Genomic DNA, 22,665 nt, shown 5'->3' with positions numbered 1-22,665 from the left:
TTGTAATTATTAGAGGTGTCCAAGGAAAACTTTTTAGATATCAAACATTAAAGAACAAACTCGATTTTAGGAAAAATCGTCTCATATTGCAAACAGTAAAACTTAATTCTAAATAGCTCAAAGTTTTAGACGATAATGAGTGAACTAAGGCGAGGGAGGAGGATTTAACAAAAGGAATTGGTTAGTTGTACTGATTTTACCTAGGGTCAAATGAAGCTGGTAATCGTGTTAATTTGAACTTAAGCGTGACTCAGGCTCGGTTACCATCTCTCCTTACCACCACCTTTAGGATTACCACCAGCGGAGATTCCTAAAAAATCCTATGACTTTTCATGTTTTTAGCATTTTTCTCAATGACTTGCAAAATCAACTAATCATATTCCATATCCAGCCTTTATCTCGTAAACTAGCTGTAGAAAACTTTAGAAAAGGATCAAAAGAGAAAAGAAACACAAAAGTTTCAACGCAAAAGATACAGACGACAAGAGATACAATTTTAATCTTTGCTTGAAATGATTATCTCAAAAACAAAATTATTCAAAGAAGAAATTATTCTTTTGTGTTTTTTACACAACTGAAACAGCTTTATCTAGCTTGTGGAGCTCTTCTTCGTCTGATCTTTAGCTTGACATCAATTCAGTATCAGTGAAGAAACCGAATTTTATATACTTTCCATCACTGGGCTCGAACTACATGGATCCGTGACTAGCTTTAGGATAGAAAGAGACATCTAATCTTTATTGGCTCAATACCAAACATTGGATTTCGGTAATTAGCTGGGGTGAACCACAAAGTACAGACAGATAATAAACTATAAGAAAGGATTAGAAGGAAGTGTGAATGTCAGCGGAGGAAACAAAGAGTAAGTTGAATCGGATTGGTTTGATGAGAGGCTGGCACAGCTATGTTGACCTTCGGCAATTTTGTGCAGCAATGAGTTACTGGTAGTAGTAAGCTGCATTCAGTAGCAGCAAAAATTATTTAACGACAAATACGATTGAAGTAAAACAGAAAAGTTAAAATAAATCAATCCAATAAAGAATTCCAGCGAAACTAACTTACTTGGCCTCTCTTTAATCCAAAGTAACGAGCTACGGGGTCACCAGCCTGAATTCTCATAAGATGATTCTCTTTCAATTTGCTTTAACAGAAAAAATTACATTAATGTATTAGAACATAAAAAACTAGGCTTCCGAAATACAACACTTTTTACCAGCATGCGAGTGGGAACAATCAATATGATTTTATAACGACAGTACACCCACTATATGGTCAATATTTTTGCCATTAGAAAGAGGGCAAATCAGAGATTTTTTTTTATGGAGGAAGGGTTGAAACACTTAAAAGTCATTTTCATGGCAACCAAATATTTTCCAACTGCAAACCTTGTGTCAATCCTCTTTATCATAGGCAGCGCAATAGCGCTGCCTAAGTAGAGTGATATGGGCACAATGTATTATTTTTTTTCGGTTTTAGACCAGGGCACTTCGTATCGACGGAGGTGTCGTAGATAATTCAGAAAGGGCTCATTCAATTGAAATTTAAAGGGATATTGCCAATTTTAACAGCCGAAAGTGATTGGAGAGCAACCAACCCCACTTCCACGCCTACCACTTACCCAAACCCATCCAATCAAAATTTTGAGATAGAATTTTATCCAACGTAGTTGGAAGGTCTTGAAATTATGTATTTAAGGTTGACGATCCCCCTACAGCACTCAGGGCAAGGGTTGTAAGTTATGCCCTCAGGGCATTTATGGTTTATATAGAAAGGGTGATCGCATGAACTTCGGAAGAGGCTCATTGCAGTGCTAATCAGAAGTTTTAGAGCCTTTTTGAGATTCAGAGTGATGGGAGTGTGGATACCCCATCCCACACACACACCTCGGATTTTCTTGAAATGCTTCTGATAAAATTTTTATACGGCTATTTTTGTCATAGAACTTCAGAAAAGGGCTCATTCAATTAGTAATTTAAAGGGCTAGTGTCCTTTTTAAAGTGATTGGAGGGACACAACCCCCCTCCCATGCCCACCGTGTTTCCAAACACATCCAATCAAAATTTTCAGATAGCCATTTTATCAAACGTAGGGAGCATATAAGGTATATATAGAAAGAGTGATCGTATAAACTTCGGAGGGGGCTCATTGGATTGGTAATCAGAAGTTCTAGTTCCCTGTTTTAGATTCAGAGTTATCACCCACTTCCACACCTCATATTTTCCCAAAATGTAGCTGATAGAAATTTTAAGGTGGCCATTTGTTGTCGTAGAAACTTCAAAAAGAGCTCATTCGATTGAAAATTGAAAGGGCTAGAGTGCTTTTTATAGTCAAAAGCGATTGGAGGAAAATTAACCCCTCCTCCCATGCCCACAATTTCTCCAAACACATCTAATCAAAATTTTGAGATCACCATTTTGTTCAATGTAATTGAAAGGTCCGGAAATTGAGGATGACAACCCCCCGGAGCCCTCAGGTCAAGGGTTAGAAGCTAGGCCCTGGGGGCATATAAGGTATAAGTTTCAGAGGGATCGGAGGGTGATACCCCCCACACCTCGTATTTTCCCAAAACGCATCTGGTAGAAAATTTGAGATGGCCATTTGTTGTCGCTGAAACTTCAAAGAAAGCTCATTCGATTGGAAATTGAAAGGACTTGTGGCCTTTTCAATAATCGAAAGTGATTGAGGGAAAGTCACCCCCTGCCACACATACCATTTCCCCAAACAATTCCAATCAAAATTTTGAGATAGGCGTTTTAATCAACATAATTGAAGGTTTAGATATTATGTCTTTGAGGATGACAACCCCAATACCCGTCAGGGCAAGGGTTGTAAGTTGTGCCCTGAGGGTACATAAGTTTATATTGAAAGGGTGATCGTATAAACTTCGAATAATACTACTACTGTGACTACTATACAACTACGCTAATGCAGGAAGTTGAAATTTTCAAGAAATTTTGAGGGGAAAGATAACTGAATCAGAACACGCCCTCTGTATGCAGGTTGTCGAAAGGGTGTCATAGCAATATCTTAGAACAGTTTGGTGTGTGAAGTTCAAACTAACAGGGCTTGTTGTTATGGGTGTCGAACTAATCAAAAGAAAATATTTGCATCCTAATGCTGCTGCTTCTACTCATACTACTGTTACTATTATTACTACTTCTATTGCTACTATTTCCACTAAAGTATAGGCTACTACATCTACTACTACTATTACTGCTATCAGAACTAAGGATATTAAGGTGAAAAATTTGGGATAGACAGGAACTGTATGGAACTAAATACTATGCTCACACAGGTTGTCGAGCCGACGCATCAGAAATGCTTCAAGGATGGTTGATGGTATTTATTAAGCTGAAACTTTCAGCGTGTGTTGAAGGGGTTTCTAAAGAAACCAAAGGTGCTATGTGCATACTGCTACTAATGCTGCTACGAATATTGTTATTGCACAAGCTAGGGTATTAAGGTGAAACTTTTAAGGAATATTTAGGCAGATGTTGAACTAAATCAAAACAAACTAGGAGCATGTGGACTTTCAAATGGCGATAAACCAATATTTGAAGAACAACTTATATCAGTAAGCCAAAAGGTACAATATTTGTACTTTTAATGCTACCACTACTGTCAATGTAACAAATAAACGCTAATGGTTTTAAGATAAAACTTTTAGAGAACGTTTAGGAATTTCAATTAAAGGAAAAAACTGTATAGATGCAGGTTTTTAGGAAACTTTTAAAGGAGCTATTTCAATTCCAAATTAAAAGTTCTGGTGCCCGTTTTAAAAGTAACAAGACATTGGAGGGCAAGCAACCTTTCTCTCAAGCCCGTTCATTTTCCGAACAAATCCAGTCTAACTTGTGAGAGAGTCATTTTGTTCAGCATAGTAGAACGGTCCAGCAAATATGCCTTTAGATACACAAGGCAGGTAAACCACCCCCCCCCACTATTATACCTTAAAACTAAATGTTACTTTAAAATACATCAAAAGGCATTGTATTTATGGTTACCAATAAGATACCTCAGCAATACATCGAGAACGACTGGGGGTATTAAGTTGAAACTTTTGGGGATAATACAATTAATACTTCTGTTCTTACAATTTGAATAAATAAAAAAAGTGTAAGTGTATCCAGGTTGTCAAAGATCATAGATAGAATCTTGTGGGAATGATATTAAGTTTTGGTTCTTAGGTCAATTTCAGAAGCTATATCATATTAAATTAGATAATACCGCTTGTGTCAGGACTAAAAAATGTTGAAACAGTTTCTCCAACATTAAATAACAACCCGTATTATGGATTCTTTTAGAACCCAAGAGTTAAGAGCTCATATGGCACTTGTGACGAGGCGAGAAGAGCTAAGAGCCAAGAGATCATATGGTATGAGCTCTAACCAAATTCTATGAATCAATAGATTGATTTAAAAAGGAAAATAAGAGGCTTAATGCCGGTCAAGATTTAAAATAAGAGCCTGAGTCACAAAGTCCTTCTAAATATCAAAATTCATTAAGATCCGATTACCCACTCGTAAGTTATAAATCCCTATTTTTTTCTATTTTTTCCTCTCCCTTTTGCCCCCCCAGATGATCGAATCTGGGAAAAACGACTTTATCAAGTCAAATTGTGCAGCTCCCTGACACGCCTACCAATTTTCATCGCCCTAGCACGTCCAGAAGCACCGAACTCGCCAAATCACTGAACCCCTCCCCCCAAATCCCCCAAAGAGAGCGAATCAGTACGATTCTGTCAATCACGTATCAAGGACATTTGTTTATTCTATCCACCAAGCTTCATCCCGATTCCTCCACTCCAAGTGTTTTTCCAAGATTTCCCCCTCCATATCCCCCAATGTCAAAATATCTGGTAGGATTTGACATAAGAGATTTAAAATAAGATATCTGAGTTACGAGGTCCTTCTAAATATGAAGTTTCATGAAGATCCGATCACTCCTTCGTAAGTTCAAAATAGGTCATTTTTTCTTTTTTTCAGAATTACCCCCCCCCCCAATTGAGCAGATCCGTTCCAATTATGTAAATCATGTATGCAAGACTTCTGCTTATTTTTCCAACCAAGTGTCATCCCAATCCCTCCAATCTAAGCGTTTTCCATCATTTTAGGTTTCCCCACCCCAAACTTCCCACAATGTCACCAGATCCAGTCAAGATTTAAAATAAGAGCTTTGAGACACGATATCCTTCTAAATATCAAATTTCATGGAGATCCAATCACCCGTTCGTAAGTTAAAAATACCTCATTTTTCTAATTTTTCAGAATTACCCCCCCCCCCCCCAACTACCCCAAAGAGAGGGAACCTTTCTGGTTATGTCAATCATGTATCTAGGACTCGTGTTTTTTTCCACCAAGTTCATCCCGATCCCTCCACTCTAAGGGTTTTCCAAGTTTTAGATTTCCCCCTCCCAACTCCCCCCCCCCAAATGTCACCAGATCCGGTAGGGTTTAAATAAGAGCTCTGAACCACGATATCCTTCTAAATATCAAAGTTCATTGAAATCCGATCATCCGTTCATAAGTTAAAAATACCTCATTTTTTTATTTTTCAGAAATACCCCACCCCCAACTACCCAAAGAGAGCGGATCCATTCCGTTTATGTCAATCATCTATCTAGGACTTGTGTTTTATTTTCCCACCATGTTTCATCCCGGTCCCTCCACTCTAAGTGTTTTCCAAGTTTTAGGTTTCCCCCTCCAACTCCCCGCCCCCGTCACCAGATCCGGTCGGGATTTAAATAAGAGCTCTGAGACACGATATCCTTCTAAACATCAAATTTCATTGAGATCCGATCACCCGTCGTAAGTTGAAAATATCTCATTTTTCAAATTTTTAAGTATTACTCCCCCCCCCCAAATTACCCCAAAGAGAGCGAATCAGTTCCGATTATGTCAATCATGTATCTGGGACTTGCGCTTATTTTTCCCATCAAGTTTCATCCCGATCCCTCCACTCTAAGTGTTTTCCAAGATTTTAGGTTTCCCCCCCCCCTCCAACTCCCCCCAATTTCAACAGATCCGGTCGGGATTTTAAATAAGAGCTCTGAGACACAATATCATTCCAAACATCAAATTTCATTAAGATCCAATCACCCACTCCCAAGTTAAAATACTTCATTTTTCTATTTTTTCCAAATAAACCAGACTATGTCAATAAAAACGGACAAAAACTAATTAATTTTTTTTTCCACAAAAAAGTTTTCAAAGGAAAGTAAAGAGCTCCACTAAGCCGAGAATGAGAAAAAATGAAGTCAAACAATATTCGAAGCATAAAACTACCAGAAATCGTTATCAATAAATAAATGAAACTAAAAACTTCTATATGACGATACGTGTTTGAAAATAGAAGCACGGAACATTTTCCAATGTCAGAATGATAATTCAAACGAGTTTTAACAGGAAACCCAGAGATACGAAGAAAGAAAATTATTTACCCCTCCCCCCTTCCTCAAAGAAGAAAAAAACATATCTTCCAGTCTAAGTTTAGAAAAAAACGTTGTTCGATCTCACTCTTTAAATTTACAATGGAAAGAAAGAAGATTGAAATAGCCAGGTGGCATTCCAAAGATGATTTTAAGAAAATTATGAGGATTTGGCATGTCAGCAGGTGTAAAAAAAAAACAGGATGTGCTCGAATGGATGAGGTTATAAGATAGAATTGAAAGGAAGTGGGAACTCCTTAGGAGGGAGTACCAGTGAGGCTCTGAATAAAGGGGCAAATGAGAATATACAGCTGTATAGATCACAGGCAGCTTAGTGCTGAGTTGTGCAATGAGCTGCAAGCAAAAATAGCATAAACCACGGCTTCCGCTTCTGCCTACATAAAATGTTTAATAGCTAGTGATGCCTCCTGGAAATTCTAGTGGAATACGAAACTCCTGTAAATACAAAATAATCAGTCTTATAAAAAGTTATTTTTTGCCAATCCCGTTGGGGTAACGACACTTTGGTTTTGTCCTGTTTTTTCCCTAGTCTGCCGGTTTCAGGCAAAATTGATGAATATGACATAAAATTTTGGAATGCTCAATACAAAATATGCCTGGGACAGAAAAGGACGGTTTCACTAGTAACTGATCCTGAGTCTATGGTTTGTCAGTTAAAATGGAGTTTTAATACCTCTGTTGGACAAGACTACCTGAAGTTACACAGCCAATCTTTCCTTCCATGGAACCATGTTTCTGCTTTCGACTAAAAAGCTCCGTTATAGGAGGCAAGCAAGCAGATACCAGTTTCAAATTGAAGTTGAACGAAAATCGAAAAGTGCTTAAGATGTATAACGGTTACCTGGCCCCCTCACCAAAGCAATAGGAGCTTTCCTTTTGCTCCTTATTAAGCAGTGATATTAAAAAGTTGGCCCATGGCAAGAAAATAAACTTTTGAACCAAGACGGATAGTTTTTTCAACACTGATTAAAAGTCGTTGATATGTACCACGCTAAAGTTGTGGTACATATTGGAAATCTGATTCTTATTTTAAGACAAGGGAGGGACTTGATAGTAGCTATTGGCTTTTAGTGTTATGCCTCGCTCGTGTTTGTAGACATTATTATTTGCTTCTGGTGCATTTAAGGTTAAAAAAATTTGGTTTCATGTCCACTACGGAGATGGAACTGCAAGTAAGAACAGGTTGATAGAGCATGGTCCCCAGAAATGAAGGGTTAATTTCTTTTACAGACTGGTTGTACTTTCCTTTTATTTGTATCAGCGTTTATCTATTACGAAAAGCGTCACATAGCTTTATAGTAACAACTAGGTTTGATAAAATTATATTGTAAGTTTTGAGTTCTTTCATAAGATATAACCCTTAAGATTTCGAGGGGTTAAAAGATTCATTTTTAATGTGCACATTGAAAGAAAGAATTCGGATTAGAAGTATAAGACAATTTAGAGACTTGAAAGCAACATTCGGCTGTTAGATTGGGTTATATTGGTCAATGAGAAACTTGTAACCTTTTCTAGTTTGTGTACCAATTATTGGGTCGTGAATGCATTTTAAGTCAAGACAAATGACTTGTCTATGTTTCTCTTGTTTCCGATACATTTGAGGGTAAGATTTGTCTTCAAGCGGATAGGCAACGATTATAAACAAAATACATGACAATTATGCAACGCAGTTATTATATAAATAAATAAATAAATATATTCGCAAATTTGATGGCAGGCCGTTAAGCCTCTACAAAACGAAAATCTTAATTTGCATTTCTTCTAAATTTGCATAAGGAGAAAATGTCACTTGAATAATATTCATCAACTTCCTTCTTGAATGTCCGTAGGTTTGTGGAGCAGATTACTCTTTCTGGTAAGTTGTTCCAATGCTGAACAACTCGATTGCCGAAAGTCCATCGGCCCATGTCCTTGTAAAAACGTTCCACACTCACTTTGTACTGATGTCCTCGGAGATGATTTTTATTGAACTGCACGATTCTCTGGGCTGGTACGTTATCATAGGCTCCATTGCAGAGCTTGTACATTTCAATAAGATCACCACGATGAAATCTATAGGCGAGGGTTGGGATTTCAAGCTTTCTAAGCCGCTCTTCGTAGGGAAAGAACCGTAACCTGGGAGAGAATTTAGTTATCCTCCTCTGAACATTTTCGAGAGCATCTATGTCCTTGTTGTAGTATGGTCTTGTAGAACAATGTAAATACTCAAGAATCGGGCGGAAAAGGGACTTATAGAGCGTAGCAAGCATTTTGTCGTCCTCGCACGAGAAGTTTCTTCTGATCATACCAGCAACTTTGGAAGCCTTCTTGACGACAGCTTCATAATGGCTACTGAAGTTCAGTTCAGAATCCACTAAGATGCCTAGGTCTCTTTCTTCTCTACTAAGAGTGAGTGCAGCGGAACCAAGAAAGTATGAGGACGAAAAGTTTTGTGGACCCAGAGTGAGGATATGACTTTTCTGGGTATTGATTTCCATGATCCACTTCTTCATCCAGTCATCGATTCGTTGGAGATCCGCCTGCAGGTGGTGAATGTCTTCACATGACAAGATGACGCGATAGAGCTTTGTGTCGTCCGCGTAGAGAAGGATGCCAGATTTGATGCCCTCAACTAGATCGTTGATGTAGAGATTAAACAGAAGGGGCCGAGAATTGACCCCTGGGGTACTCCGCTAAGAACTTTTTCTTCGGTATTGCTGAAACAACCTTCTACGCACACAACTTGCTTTCTGCCAGTTAAGAAGTCCGTTATCCATTGAAGAAGACTGAATGAGGACCCGGATGAGGAGAGACCGTATTTCCTGAGCTTCTTGACGAGACGCTTATGGGGAACTTTGTCAAAGGCTTTCTTGAGATCCAAGTATATGAGATCAATCTGGAACCCCTTGTCGATGTTTTTCTTCCAATCATCTGTGGCACAAAGCAGTTGGATCTCTGCAGATTGTTCCTTAAGAAAACCAAACTTCTTTTCGGTAAGTATTTTTTCTCGTTTTAAGTGTTCTAGGGTGTGGTCTGCAATGAGAGACTCAAGTACTTTACACGTAATACAAGTGAGGCTTATCGGTCGGTAGTTTGATGGGTCTTCTCGTTTCCCACCTTTGTATATTGGGACGACAATAGCGTTTTTTCCAAATAGCGGGAAGCTCACCGAGTTCAAGAGACTTTCTATAAATGTAGACTAGTGGCTCTGTTATTGCCGTTGCAAGTTCTTTGACCAGTTTTGGATGTAGATTGTCTGGGTCTGTGGACTTGCTTCGGTTAAGTTCTCTGAGTTTTTTTAGAACATCGCTATGTTTGATCTCTATCGATCTTATCAATTCGCTTATACCCTGAATTGGTTCCTCGCGGCTAAAGTGGTCTTCGTTCTCAGGTTCCTGAGTAAAAACAGAAGAGAACTGGCTGTTGAGAAAATTTGCCTTGTCCGTGGGGTCGTGTACCAGCTTTTGTTTCACGGGATCGTAAAGAGATGAGACTCCACCTTTGTTTTTCCTTTTGCTGTTCATGTATTTCCAGAAAATTTTTGGGTTTTCTTTCAAGGAGAAAGCTAATTTACGTTCTCTAAGCTTTCCTTCTCTTCTTGTTGCTTTTCGAACCCTGTTGCGGAGCCTCTTGAATGTTTTCTCTCGGTCGTTACTTTGTCGATTACTTTTGTAGTCTCTCCATGCTTTTTGTTTTGCTTTAATCAGTTCAATATTGGCTTTAGGTAATGCAACACGGGTGTATTTATTGTGCATAGGAATAAATTGTTCTTCCATTGAGGCTACAATTTTAGTGATCCTTGTGTAAATGGTGTCTAACGACTCCAACCCACTGAATTCTTCAATCCAGTTGACATCCGAAAGCTCTCTTCTCATAGCAACGTAATCTCCCTTGTAGTAGTTACGTTTCGGTGCCACAAGTGTCCTCAAAACCTCCGTTTTCAAGCTAAACACAATTAACGAGTGATCCGATTTACCGATTGGTGACAACTGCTTAATATCTGATACCAGGTCTCCATCATTTACCAGTAACAAATCGAGGATACTTGGTGTGTCAGATCCCCGCATCCTTGTTGGCTCAGATATTAGCTGCTCTAGAAAGTGTTCGTTAATAACGTCCAGGAATTTACTCGTCAAGCTTGCGGTAGATTCCGTGGTGTATCGCCTATTCCAGTCTATCTTAGGGAGATTGAAATCTCCTATAATAGCAAGCTTTTGGTTGGTATTCTTAGCAAATGCTGCTATTCGCGAGAACAGAGCTTCGTCGGATGTGTTAGTGTTGTTGGGGCTACGATAACAGATCCCAAGAACAGTCTCGCTGGTCGTTTTAGACTTAATGCAGATCCACAGACTTTCTTTGGGCTCAATCGTGTCGGTTGACCTTGATATTGGATGCACGTTGATGCCTTTTCGACAATAGCAGACTATCCCTCTACCTGTATTCTCTTCCAGATTTTGTTCATACAGATAATAATCTTCGATACTGAGCTCTGTGACGGTAGGTAAGTATCTGTAGTTTTTTGGTTTAACTTCTACTATTGCCACAATATCCGGATTTTCCAGTTTGATAACCTGCTTTGCCTCCTCCATTTTGTTTAAGAGAGAGTCAGCGTTGAAATAGAGGCATTTTATTTTTTTTCGGACTCATTTGTATGGCTTGGGCCTTTTCCTCGTCAATTTTGGGGCTGTCGTTGGCTGGGACCATTTGATGGTCTCGCTTGTTGTCTCATTCTCTGGTTCCCGTTGGACCTGGAATTGGTGCTTCCAGTAACATTAGAGTGTTGCTGTGCTTGCTGACCTTGGCTCGACTTTGCTCGACGCTGTTGTGCCAGTTGTGCCCTTTGCATTGGTGTTCGATCAGGGTTTATGTAGACCTGGTTTTTTACAAGTTCGTTGGTCGATTTTCTTAGATTTGGGGCTGCACTGAGAATCTTCTGTCGCTTCTTGATTGTGTCGATTGAGTCCTTCAGTTTGACTACTAAGACGCGTGGCTTACTGCCATTTATTTGACTTCCAACGCGTACGACCTCACGAATGTCGTCGTCCTGCAGGTGAGCTCCCAAATCATTCTCTGTAGTTAGGTTAATCACCAAGTCTTTGTCAGAGGTGTCTTCTGACTCCGGGAGACCAAAGATCGCAACATTTGTCCGTTTTCCTTCTCTAAGTTGTTTTTCCTTATCAGCCTTCAGTATCACATCAACAGTAGTATCATAGCTTTGGATGGTGCTTTCCGTTGGAACAGGAGCTGGGAGCGAAGGACTGGGTGCATTTAACTGGAGCGCTTCCCTCAGTTTTAGCTGCAGGAACGATACGTTTCTTTTGTTGCAGCTCTCGCATTCGTATTTGAAAAGACGTGAATCAGGATCTAGGCTCCTAATTGTTAGGAATAGATCGGCGTTTAATTGTCTACATCCCGCGTGCTCGTATTCACTACAGAAAAAGCATTTGATGACCGTGGAATTTTCTGTCGGTAGATGACAGTAGCTGCATAGTTCATTTGCAGCGCTGAGCTCGACCGCTTCAGGTAAGGTGGCTTTTCCCTGTCCCAAGCTCTGATCCGAGATGTTGTTGTTGCCTCTGAATGTTGTTGGCATATCGTTGTTTGTGCTGATCGGAGTTGAGTTGTTTTTCGGCGGTAGATTTGGACTAGGGGCTACTTCTGGGTTCGATCGGGTTTTGGGACTCCCGATGCAGGTGAGCTTGTATTCGCAGGCTTGCAGCTAGGGCAAACAAAGATGCTTGCTAGTTCACGTGAGTATTTTGTCTTTCCGCACGTCAGATGGCACCACTTATGGCATTTCGTGCATTTTGCACCGCCGCTGCTTTTGGTTACATTTTGACTGCAAACAGAACATGGTGGTTGGTTCATTTGTTTAGTTGCAAATCAAGTAGTAGCGTTGAGTGTTTTGAGCTCGAAATGTCGTCTGGCTATTGAACCCTTACCCCGCAATTAAGGAAGGTGGGCCAAAAAGATGTCCGAATCACTTTGCCGCGATGCTCTGGCAACAATGAATAGAAAAGTAAGGGAAGTGTTGAGGGTTGGTTACCTTGTCCCAGCAATTTAAGGGGCACGCCCGGCGGGTACCACGGCTCTTATAGTAAAGACTAGCTGCAGCAATACGATTTTGCGGAAAATAAACAACAGCGAAAAAACAAAACTAAACCAGGGGAGCGAATTTGGCTAAATTTAATTTGTTTCTGATGTGTTTGAGGGTACTTTCATGCACATATTTTAAGAGTTCAACTGGCTGAAAAGTCAAAATTTTGTTTCCGACACGTTTAAGGAATATTATGTATACATATTGCATACATTACATAAACACAAGGTTCAAACGGCTCCAAAGTCAATATAATATTTGTAAATCCCTTCCTTGGACTCCCAACCAAAGTGTTGCCTCTGCGACATTTCTGTTGGCGAAGACGATAAAGGGTTACTGCAACACTTCATGTCGCCTAGGAAACGTAATTTCTGGGGGCCAAGGTACCTTACATATTTCATCAGCTTGGGGTTCGGCACCCACTTTGTTTGAACATGACTTGTAGCTTAGGTTATTATTTCCCTCGGACCTTTGATCCTTTTCTGCTCGTGACACCATTACTTTCTAGTGGCTTGAAGTCGTGTCCTTTAAAATAGAAACCATTCACAATGAAATGCCAGCGAACCATGCTTAATTCTAGACATACTGCTTGGCCAAATCTTATATATGGCTCATGGAACACGCTACCTTCAATCGGAAAAGCATTGCTAGAATGTCATGTGATAACTTTTCTGACAGTTTTGGACGAAACGATTTAATTACCCTTGCAAAATCACAGTTTTCAGTCTTTTTTGCTATATTCTTCTACTTGAAAATTCGGGAGCGTCATTACAAGTCTTCATTAACATCTGCTTTCTAACCTTTTCATTAGAAATTGATTTTGTAAGAGATTACACAGTTATTGTTTAGTCACTACATTAAACAATTTTCAGAAATAAAACAGGCAAAAGAAGAACTTTCGAGCTATTAATAGAAGACAATTTGGGAAATAAAACTTGATCAATCATAAAGAGTTCATAATTTTTTAGAAACAGCATTAGTTTGTCAGATTTCTAATAATGTTATTTTTTAATCATAACCGTAGGCTAGATGTTACATTTTTACTTTTAATGTTAAGTATAATAGACATTCAAAAGGAAACGCACTTAATTCTAAGGGTACGGTAATAAATTATCTTCTTTTTTGGGTTGATTCTCAGTCAGAAAGTATGTGCTATGCATTGTCTCATAAAAAAATTGAATAAATCTTATTTTTTTAAGTAAAAATATAGATTAATATTTCTTACAAACCTTCAATAAGGTTACATAATCTTATTTCTCAATTGATTCAGACACACTCGTGAAACCCTTTCTCAGCCTGTCAAAACGTAATTTGTGATCTAAAAAGAGATACTATTCACCAAGGCCGTATCCAGGGGAAGGGTTTGACCCCCTCCCCCAAAGTATTTGTTTGATTTATAAAAATGTAGCAAAAATGAATACAAAAACGTTTTTGTAGCGTTTTTCAAAGTTTTTTGTACCCCCCCCCCCCTCAATACGTTCTTACTATGCACATTATGTTGTCTTTTTCTTTTTACTTGGAATAAATGAACTGGTAGCAACCAAGCTCCTTTTTAATAATTCCATTATCACAGCACTAAACCTTCTATTCAACAGTTCAAAAACTGAGGTATTATCAAATAAATCTTGCGTCACAATTATAGATAACTATATTACTATTTGGATTAATCTTTGATCAACACAGATACGACAGCTGTGCCGGAGAACTATCGATATGTTAAATATTTTGGCACAGACAAAACTTACTATCGCATAAGGAGTTCTGTTTTCTCCTCCGGGGTGAGAATCACATGCTCCGGGACCAATTCATGCTCAGTGATGTTGATAAGAAGCTCAGATTCTAGGAAATATTCGAGGATGTATTTGGGAGCCATATCACCAAGACTCTAAGAAGAAAGAAACATACATTGGTAACAAAGGTGCAATCTTCTTATACTTACAGAACTGAAGTATTTACGCAAAATAGCAGCGTCTACACAAAAATTCAGCGCATAGTTATGGACGGACTTCCCCTAGCCTCGACACAATGAGACTAATAACGAAGTCAGAACTTTTTTGTTTAAAATGGTTCTTGAGAAACGACTTGATAAGGATAAAAACAGATTTAATCGGTTTTTCGCCACCAAAACCTAATATAGACATAGTAGAGGTAAAAAACCTAGCACAAAAACCTAGTAAAACCCAGCAGAACAGGGAGTGGGAAAAGACGGAAAGATGACAGACTTGTAAAAGAAATTCTGTATGTTCATTTATTTCTCCCATTCAGAATAATAATAATAATAACCAAAAAATTGTGATTTATTTTGAAAAACTGTAGGTTATATTTTCTCCATCACTTTCGAATCTGCGTGCAGAATAGAAAAAAGGATATTCTTTGAGCAGATTTGAAAGCTGTTCAAGCATGTAAGATTTAAAAAAAAGAATACATCTCAACTGCTTGAAGATACTGCTGTCAGTTAAATGAGATGTACAGAACCCAAATCCAAGCAGTGAACTTTTTTACGTTCAAAACCACTTAATTGAATTGAATCTCAGCTTTGTAGTTTTACAAAAAAAACACAAATTTGAAGATCAGCCACCCCCTCCCCAAAATTAAAATATTTTACTGAGGGAAAATTGGCGAAGTCAACATCAAATATACTTAAGCACAATTTTTAAATTCAAGAACCAAGCAAACATCGAAATAACAAGGACTTATTTTGTTCCACCAGACCCAATGTCAACAGATCCGGTCACGTTTAAAATAAGAGCTCTGAGCCACGATATCCTTCTAAATTAAATAAAAATAATAATATTTTTTTTGGCTGAAAGTAAGGAGCGACATTAAAACTTAAAACGAACAGAAATTACTCCGTATATGAAATGGGTTGTCCCCTCCGCAATCCCTCGCTCTTTACGCTAAAGCTTTTAATTGTTTTAAAAAGTAGAATTGTGGCAAAGAGTCAAACTTTAGCGTAAAGAGCGAGGGATTGCGGAGGGGACAACCCATTTCATATACGGAGTAATTTCTGTTCGTTTTAAGTTTTAATGTCGCTCCTTACTTTCAGCTAAAAAAATTAGTTTTTTTTTTATTTCATTTCTGAACGTTTTTGAATTAGTGCATATTTGGTTTTGGCTCTCCGCACATAGATTATTAAAATGAAATTTGTATATTAATTCTTTTTTGGCTAAATGACTTTCTCTTAGTTTTGATCAGACGATTTTGAGAAATAAGGGGTGGAGAAGGAGGCCTAGTTGCCTTCCAATTTCTCGGCTACTTAAAAAAGCAACTAGAACTTTTAATTTTTAACGAACGTTTTTATTAGTAAAAAATATACGTAACTTAAGAAGTAACTTACGTAACAAACTTTCATAACCTTATATTTTTATTATGTATACGAGGGGGTTTGTGCCCTCGTTAATACCTCGCTCTTTACACTAAATCGTAAGTTTTGTCCCAATTCTTTAAGAATGACCCCTGAATCAGAAAGGCCGTAGAATAAATAGTTGAAATTACTAAAAATACTTTAGCATACACAGCGAGGTATTTATCTCCTCCTAAATACCTCGCTCTTTATGCTAAAGAATTATTAGAACCCCTCATATTCGTAATAATATCTGTTCGTTTTAAGTTTCAGTGCTACTCTTTCCTTTCATTTGAAGAAAGTTTTCATGTTTATTTTTCATTGTTTTCTTATAGTAATGCTAGAAAATCCTGCGCCCTTTTCATTTAATTTTTCTTCCCCCATGACATATTCCTCCAAGGAAAGATCCTCCAACATAGCCCCCTCTCCTAAGCCCCACCCCCAAACAAAATAAAATCCCCCTGAAAACGTCTGTACACTTCCCAATAACCATTACTATATGTAAACACTGGTCAAAGTTTGTAACTTGCAGCCCCTCCCCCAGGGATTGTGGGGGAGTAAGTCATCCCCAAAGACATAGTTATTATGGTTTTCGACTATGCTGAACAAAATGGCCATCTCAAAATTTTGATCCGTTGACTTTGGGAAAAAAATGAGCGTGGGAGGGGGCTTAGATACCCTCCAATTTTTTGGTCACTTAAAAAGGGCACTAGAACTTTTCATTTCCGTTAGAATGAGCCCTCTTGCGACATTCTAGGACCACTTGGTCAATACGATGTCCCCTGGGAAAAAGAAAAAAAAAACAAAAAAAAAAACCAAATAAACACGCACCCGTGATTTGTCTTCTGGCAAAAAATACAAAATTCCACACTTTTGTAGATAGGAGCTTGAAACTACTACAGTAGGGTTCTCTGATACGCTGAATCTGATGGTGTCATTTTCGTTAAGATCCTACGACTTTTAGGGGGTGTTTTCCGCTATTTTCTTAAATAAGGCAAATTTTCTCAGGCTCGTAACTTTTGATGGGTAAGACTAAACTTGATGAAACTTATATATTTAAAATCAGCATTAAAATGCGATTCTTTTGATGTAGCTATTGATATCAAAGTTCAATTTTTTAGAGTTTTGGTTACTATTGAGCCGGGTCGCTCCTTACTACAGTTCATTACCACGAACTGTTTGATTATAATTTTGTGAATGTTAATTTTGACTTGTCGACGGATTTTTGTGCGTGCATGACAATAAAAACTAATAATCGGCTCTGTCCGTCGCATATTTTTTAAATAAAATGAATTTGAATGCATCTCCTTTTTTAAAGCTTTTCTCGTGGTAATGATGTTAAATCAGTGATTGGCTCATTTGTAAAAAAATCACTATGTCTTGAGCCAAGAATTTGGCTCAAGACAGCCCCCCAAGAATTTGCTCTAGATCCGCCCCTGCTAAATTACAGCATTTTGTACAATGCAAAATATGTTTAGTGCCGCAGATGTAAGACACTCATTATTATTATCATGCATTTCCATACAACTCACAAGAATCGGTTGATCAGTCTTGTCGCCGATCCCAGACAGCACCAGCCAGCATCTATCAAAGGATAGTTTGACCGAACCATTGTTAAAAGTATTTAACAAAAGGTATTTTAAACTCGCCTTCTGCCATGGCGAAGCTATGCACGTGGATTTCTCGTTAAGAGGGCTAGGTACGGAGGCATTAATTATGGCTTGTCCCAGAGATCCAATCCATCTCTTAGGAAATAAAAAAATGACACCATTCAGCCCACTGCTAAGATTCATTATTTGAGCTGCTCAGTTAGACCCAAGATATACATCCGTGCATCATTACTCAGAGGACGTTATTACTAAAGATAAAGAGCGTCAGTTTCATGGAGTAGGTTGCACTATTCCCCAGGTCTCTAAGTTTACTAAAAATCCTTCCTGTAAATGTAATACGTGTAGTAATTTCGCTTTCAAGACTTTCATCAGTATTCAAGACTTGATGAGGCTCTCAAAATAATTAATTTCTTCAATCTCCCTAAGCACATCAGCTCCACCTCGGAGTGTGGGAGGGGGCAGGTAATTGGTTTACACTGTTTTGCAAATTTTGTTTTTTAACACAAAAATTGATGGACTGAGTTTGAGTGACTCCACTTTGCTTGAGAGCTCATTGATTTTCAGCAGTATCCCCTCTCTTACATTAGACAAGAGAGCTGTGTCATGAGCAAAATCACCACCACACAGAAAGCAGCGTTTGTTTAATTGGTCGTCATTGCAGCTGTGGTTGTAACCTAGTAAAGAGTAAACTATGGCCTGTTGTTACTAGAAGTTTAAAAAGACGGTTTGAAAAAAAAATCCTCGGAATGAAAACTACAATTGGAATAACCATGGTCAAAAACCTCACAAAGGAGAATTACAGTCACCTATCTTGATTAAATAAAAAAAACAAATTTTTTAAATGAAATTAAGGAGCAACATTAAAACTTAAAACGAACAGAAATTACTCCGTATATGAAAGGGGCTTTTCCTCCTCAACATCCCGCTCTTTATGCTAAAGTTTGACTCATTCTCTTAACTCTACTTTTTAAAACAGTAAAAAACTTTAGCATAAAGAGCGGGGAGGAGGAAAAGCCCCTTTCATATACGGAGTAATTTCTGTTCGTTTTAAGTTTTAATGTTGCTCCTTACTTTCATTAAAAAAACTTGTTTTTATTATTTAATTTCTGGACATTTTTGAATTAATGCATGTTTTGATCTTGGCTCTCCGCACATAAATAATTAAAACGAAATTTGCATGTAATTTTTTTTGGCAAAATCGCTTTTTCATAGTCTTAACCAGAAGATTTTGAGAAAAAAGGAGCGAGGGACGAGGCCTAGTTGCCCTCCAATTTTTTGACTACTTAAAAAGGCAGCTAGAACTTGTAATTTATTACGAATGTTTTCATTAGTAAAAAAAATACGTATCTTACGAATTATTTGCGTAACGAACTTCTATATTCGTATGTTTTTATTGCGTATATGAGGGGGTTCACCCCTCGTCGATACCTCGCTCTTTACGCTAAAGCTTAAATTTTGTCTCAATTCCTTAAGAATGGCCCCTGAATCACAAAGGCCGTAGAATAAATGGTTGGAATTACTAAAAATACTTTAGAGTAAAGAGCGAGGTATTACGAGGAGGTAAACCCCTCATATGCGTAATAATTTCTGTTCGTTTTAAGCTTTAATGCTGCTGTTCACTTTCAGAAGAAAAAAACTTTCATATTTATTTTTCCATTGCTTTTTAAATAAAGCTAGAAAATCCTTCGCCCCCTTCATTGAAATTCTCTTCTCCCATGAGAAGCTCCTCTATGGAAATATCCTCCCACGTAACACCCCCTCCCTCCACTCTCCCCCTGAAAACGTCTCAACAGTTCCCAGCAACCATTACTATATGTAAACACAGGTCAAAGTTTGTAACTTGCAGCCCCTCCCACGGGGACTGCGGGGGAGTAAGTCGTCCCCAAAGACAGTTATTAGGATTTTCGACTATGGTGAATAAAATAGCTATCTCAGAATTTTGATCCGGTGACTTTGGGGAAAAATGAGCGTGGGAGGGGGCCTAAGTGCCTTCCAATTTTTTGGTCACTTGAAAAGGGCACTAGAACTTTTAATTTCCGTTAGAATGGGCCCTCTCACGACATTCTAGGACCACTGAGTCGATACGATCAACCCTGGAAAAAACAAAACAAAAAACAAACGAACAAAAAACAAAAACAAAAAACAAGAGCTATGAGCTCATATGGCACTTGTGACGAGGCCAAAAGAGCTAAGAGCCAAGAGTTCATATGGTATGAGCTCTAACAAAATTCTAAGAATCAATAGATTGATTTAAAAGGAAAATCAGAGGCTTAATGCCGGTCAGGATTTAAAATAAGAGCTCTGAGTCACGATGCCCTTCTAAATATCAAAATTCATTAAGATCTGATCACCCACTCGTAAGTTATAAATACCTAATTTTTTCTAATTTTTCCTCTTCCTTTAGCCCCCCAGATGGTCGAATCTGGGACAACGACTTTATCAAATCAATTTGTGATCCTCCCTGACACGCCTACCAATTTTCATCGTCCTAGTACGTCCAGAAGCACCAAACTCACCAAAACACTGAACCCCTCCCCCCAACTCCCCCAAAGAGAACAAATCCAGTACGGTTACGTCAATCACGTATTAAGGACATTTTCTTATTCTATCCACCGAGCTTCATCCCGATTCCTCGACTCTAAGCATTTTCCAAGCTTTCCGATTTCCCCCTCCAACTCCCCCAATGTCAACAGATCTGGTCAGGATTTGAAATAAAAGCTCTGAGACACGAATTCCATCTAAATACCAAATTTAATTAAGATCCGGTCACCCGTTCTTAAGTTAAAAATACCTCAGTTTTTTCTAATTTTTCCAAATTAACACCCCCCCCCCAGCTCCACCAAAGAGAACATATCCGTTCCAATTATGCCAATCACGTATCTAGAACTTGTGCTTATTCTTCCCATCAAGTTTCATCCCGATCTCTCCACTCTAAGCGTTTTCCAAGATTTCTGTTTCTCTCCTCCAACCCCTATGTCCCCGGATCCAATTCGAGTCGAAAATGGAGCATCTGAGACATAAGATCCTTCTATATATCAAGTTTCATTAAGATCCGATCACCTATTCGTAAGATAAAAATGCCCCAATTTTCACGTTTTTCAAGAATTCCGGTTTCCCTCTCTAACTGCCCCCAATGTGACAGGATCTGATCGGAATTAAAAATAAGAGCTTTAAAGCACAAGATCCTTCTAAATATCAAATTTCAATAAGATCTGATCACCCGTTCGTAAGTTACAAATACCTCGTTTTTTCGAATTACCCCACTTCCAACTCCACCAAAGAGAGCGGATCCGGTCTGGTTATGTCAGTCACGCATCTTAGACTTGTTTTTATTCTTCCCATCCAGTTTCATTCTGATCTCTCCGCTTTAAGTATTTTCTAAGATTTCCGGTCCCCCCCCCCATGACGCTGGATCCGGTTGAGATAAAAAATATGAGATCTGATTAACGAAATCCTTCTAAATATGAAATTTCATGAAGATCTAATCACTCCTTCGTAAGTTAAAAATACGTCATGTTTTCTAATTCTTCAGAATTAGCCCCTCCCCCAAATTCCCCCAAATAGAGCCGATCCGTTCCAATTGTGTCAATCACGTATCTAAGACTTCTGCTTCTTTTTCCCACCAAGTTTAATCCCGACCCTCCACTCTAAGCGTTTTCCATGATTTTAGGTCCCCCCAAACTCCCACCCCAATGTCACCAGATCCGGTCGGGATTTAAAACACGAGCCTTGAGACACGATATCCTTCCAAACATCAAATTTCATTAAGATCTGATCAACCATTCGTAAGTTAAAAATACTTCATTTTTTTCTATTTTTTCCGAATTAACCGGCCCCCCACTCCTCCCCATGTGGTCAAATCGAGAAAACGACTATTTCTAATTCAATCTGGTCCGGTCCCTGATATGCCTTCCAAATTTCATCGTCCTAGCTTACCTGGAAGTGCCTAAAGTAGCAAAACCAGGACAGACAGACAGACCAACAGACCGACACAATTAGCGATTGCTGTATGTCACTTGGTTAATATCAAGTGCCATAAAAACAAATAAACACGTATCCGTGATCTGTCTTCTGGCAAAAATGCGAAATCCCACATTTTTGTAGATAGGAGCTTGAAACTTCTATAAAAAGGTTCCCTGATACGCTGAATCTGATGGTGTGATTTTCGTTAAGATTGTATGACTTTTAGGGAGTGTTTCCCCCCTATTTTCTAAAATGAGGCAAATTCAGGCTTGTAACTTTTGATGGGTAAAACTAATTGGTATCAAAATTCCATTTTTAGAGTTTCGGTTACTATCGAGCCGGGTCGCTTCTTACTACAGTTCGTTACCACGAACTGTTTGAACATCAAGGTAAATCAATGTTTCGCCTGGGAAGTAGTGATGCATAGTAGTATGCTTCCCTACTTCGCCTGGGAAGTAGTGGGAAGTAGTATTGTTGTTAATTGTATATATTATAATTTTGTGTATACTTGTCGACTTATTTTCGTGTGTATGTGACAATTATTATTATTAATTGTATGTATTAAATAAAAAAAAATGATTTTTTTAGCTGAAAGTAAGGAGCGACATTAAAACTTAAAACGAACAGAAATTACTCTGTATATGAAATGGGTTGTCCCCTCCGCAATCCCTTGCTCTTTACGCTAAAGCTTTTAATTGTTTTAAAAAGTAAAATTGTGGCAAAGAGTCAAACTTCAGCGTAAAGAGCGAGGGATTGCGGAGGGGGGACAACCCATTTCATATACGGAGTAATTTCTGTTCGTTTTAATTTTAATGTCGCTCCTTACTTCCAGCTAAAAAAATTAGTTTTTTTTATTTAATTTCTGAACGTTTTTGAATTAATGCATGTTTGGTTTTGGCTCTCCGCACATAAATTATTAAAATGAAATTCGTATATTAATTCTTTTTTTGGCTAAATGGCTTTCTCTTAGTTTTGATCAGACGATTTTGAGAAATAAGGGGTGGAGAAGGAGGCCTAGTTGCCCTCCAATTTTTCGGTTACTTAAAAAGGCAGCTAGAACTTTTAATTTTTAATGAACGTTTTTATTAGTAAAAAATACACGTAACTTAAGAATTAACTTAAATAACAAACTTTCATAACCTTATATTTTTATTATGTATACTAGGGGGTTTGTACCCTCGTTAATACCTCGCTCTTTACACTAAATCGTAAGTTTTGTCCCAAT

At 38.3% G+C, this 22,665-nt stretch overlaps 1 protein-coding gene across 1 annotated transcript in view; it reads right to left on the bottom strand.

Moving 5' to 3' along the window:
- Nucleotides 1-1,052: 1,052 nt before the first annotated feature.
- The window catches only part of LOC136042749 (DNA-directed RNA polymerases I, II, and III subunit RPABC1-like), a 34,863-nt gene continuing 13,250 nt past the window's right edge, over nucleotides 1,053-22,665 (bottom strand). Inside the window, exons 3-4 of the mRNA XM_065727713.1 lie at nucleotides 14,270-14,409; nucleotides 1,053-1,141 (exon numbers count right to left, since the gene is read on the bottom strand). Coding sequence (XP_065583785.1) covers nucleotides 1,054-1,141; nucleotides 14,270-14,409 — 228 coding nt within the window. The 3' untranslated portion in view covers nucleotide 1,053. The remainder of the gene's footprint in view (nucleotides 1,142-14,269; nucleotides 14,410-22,665) is intronic.

Source organism: Artemia franciscana, unplaced genomic scaffold (assembly GCF_032884065.1).
Source record: "Artemia franciscana unplaced genomic scaffold, ASM3288406v1 Scaffold_1921, whole genome shotgun sequence".
Taxonomy (NCBI): Eukaryota; Metazoa; Arthropoda; class Branchiopoda; order Anostraca; family Artemiidae; genus Artemia; species Artemia franciscana.
Note: the sequence above shows the minus strand (reverse complement) of the source record. Positions and strands in the feature narration are given on the sequence as shown.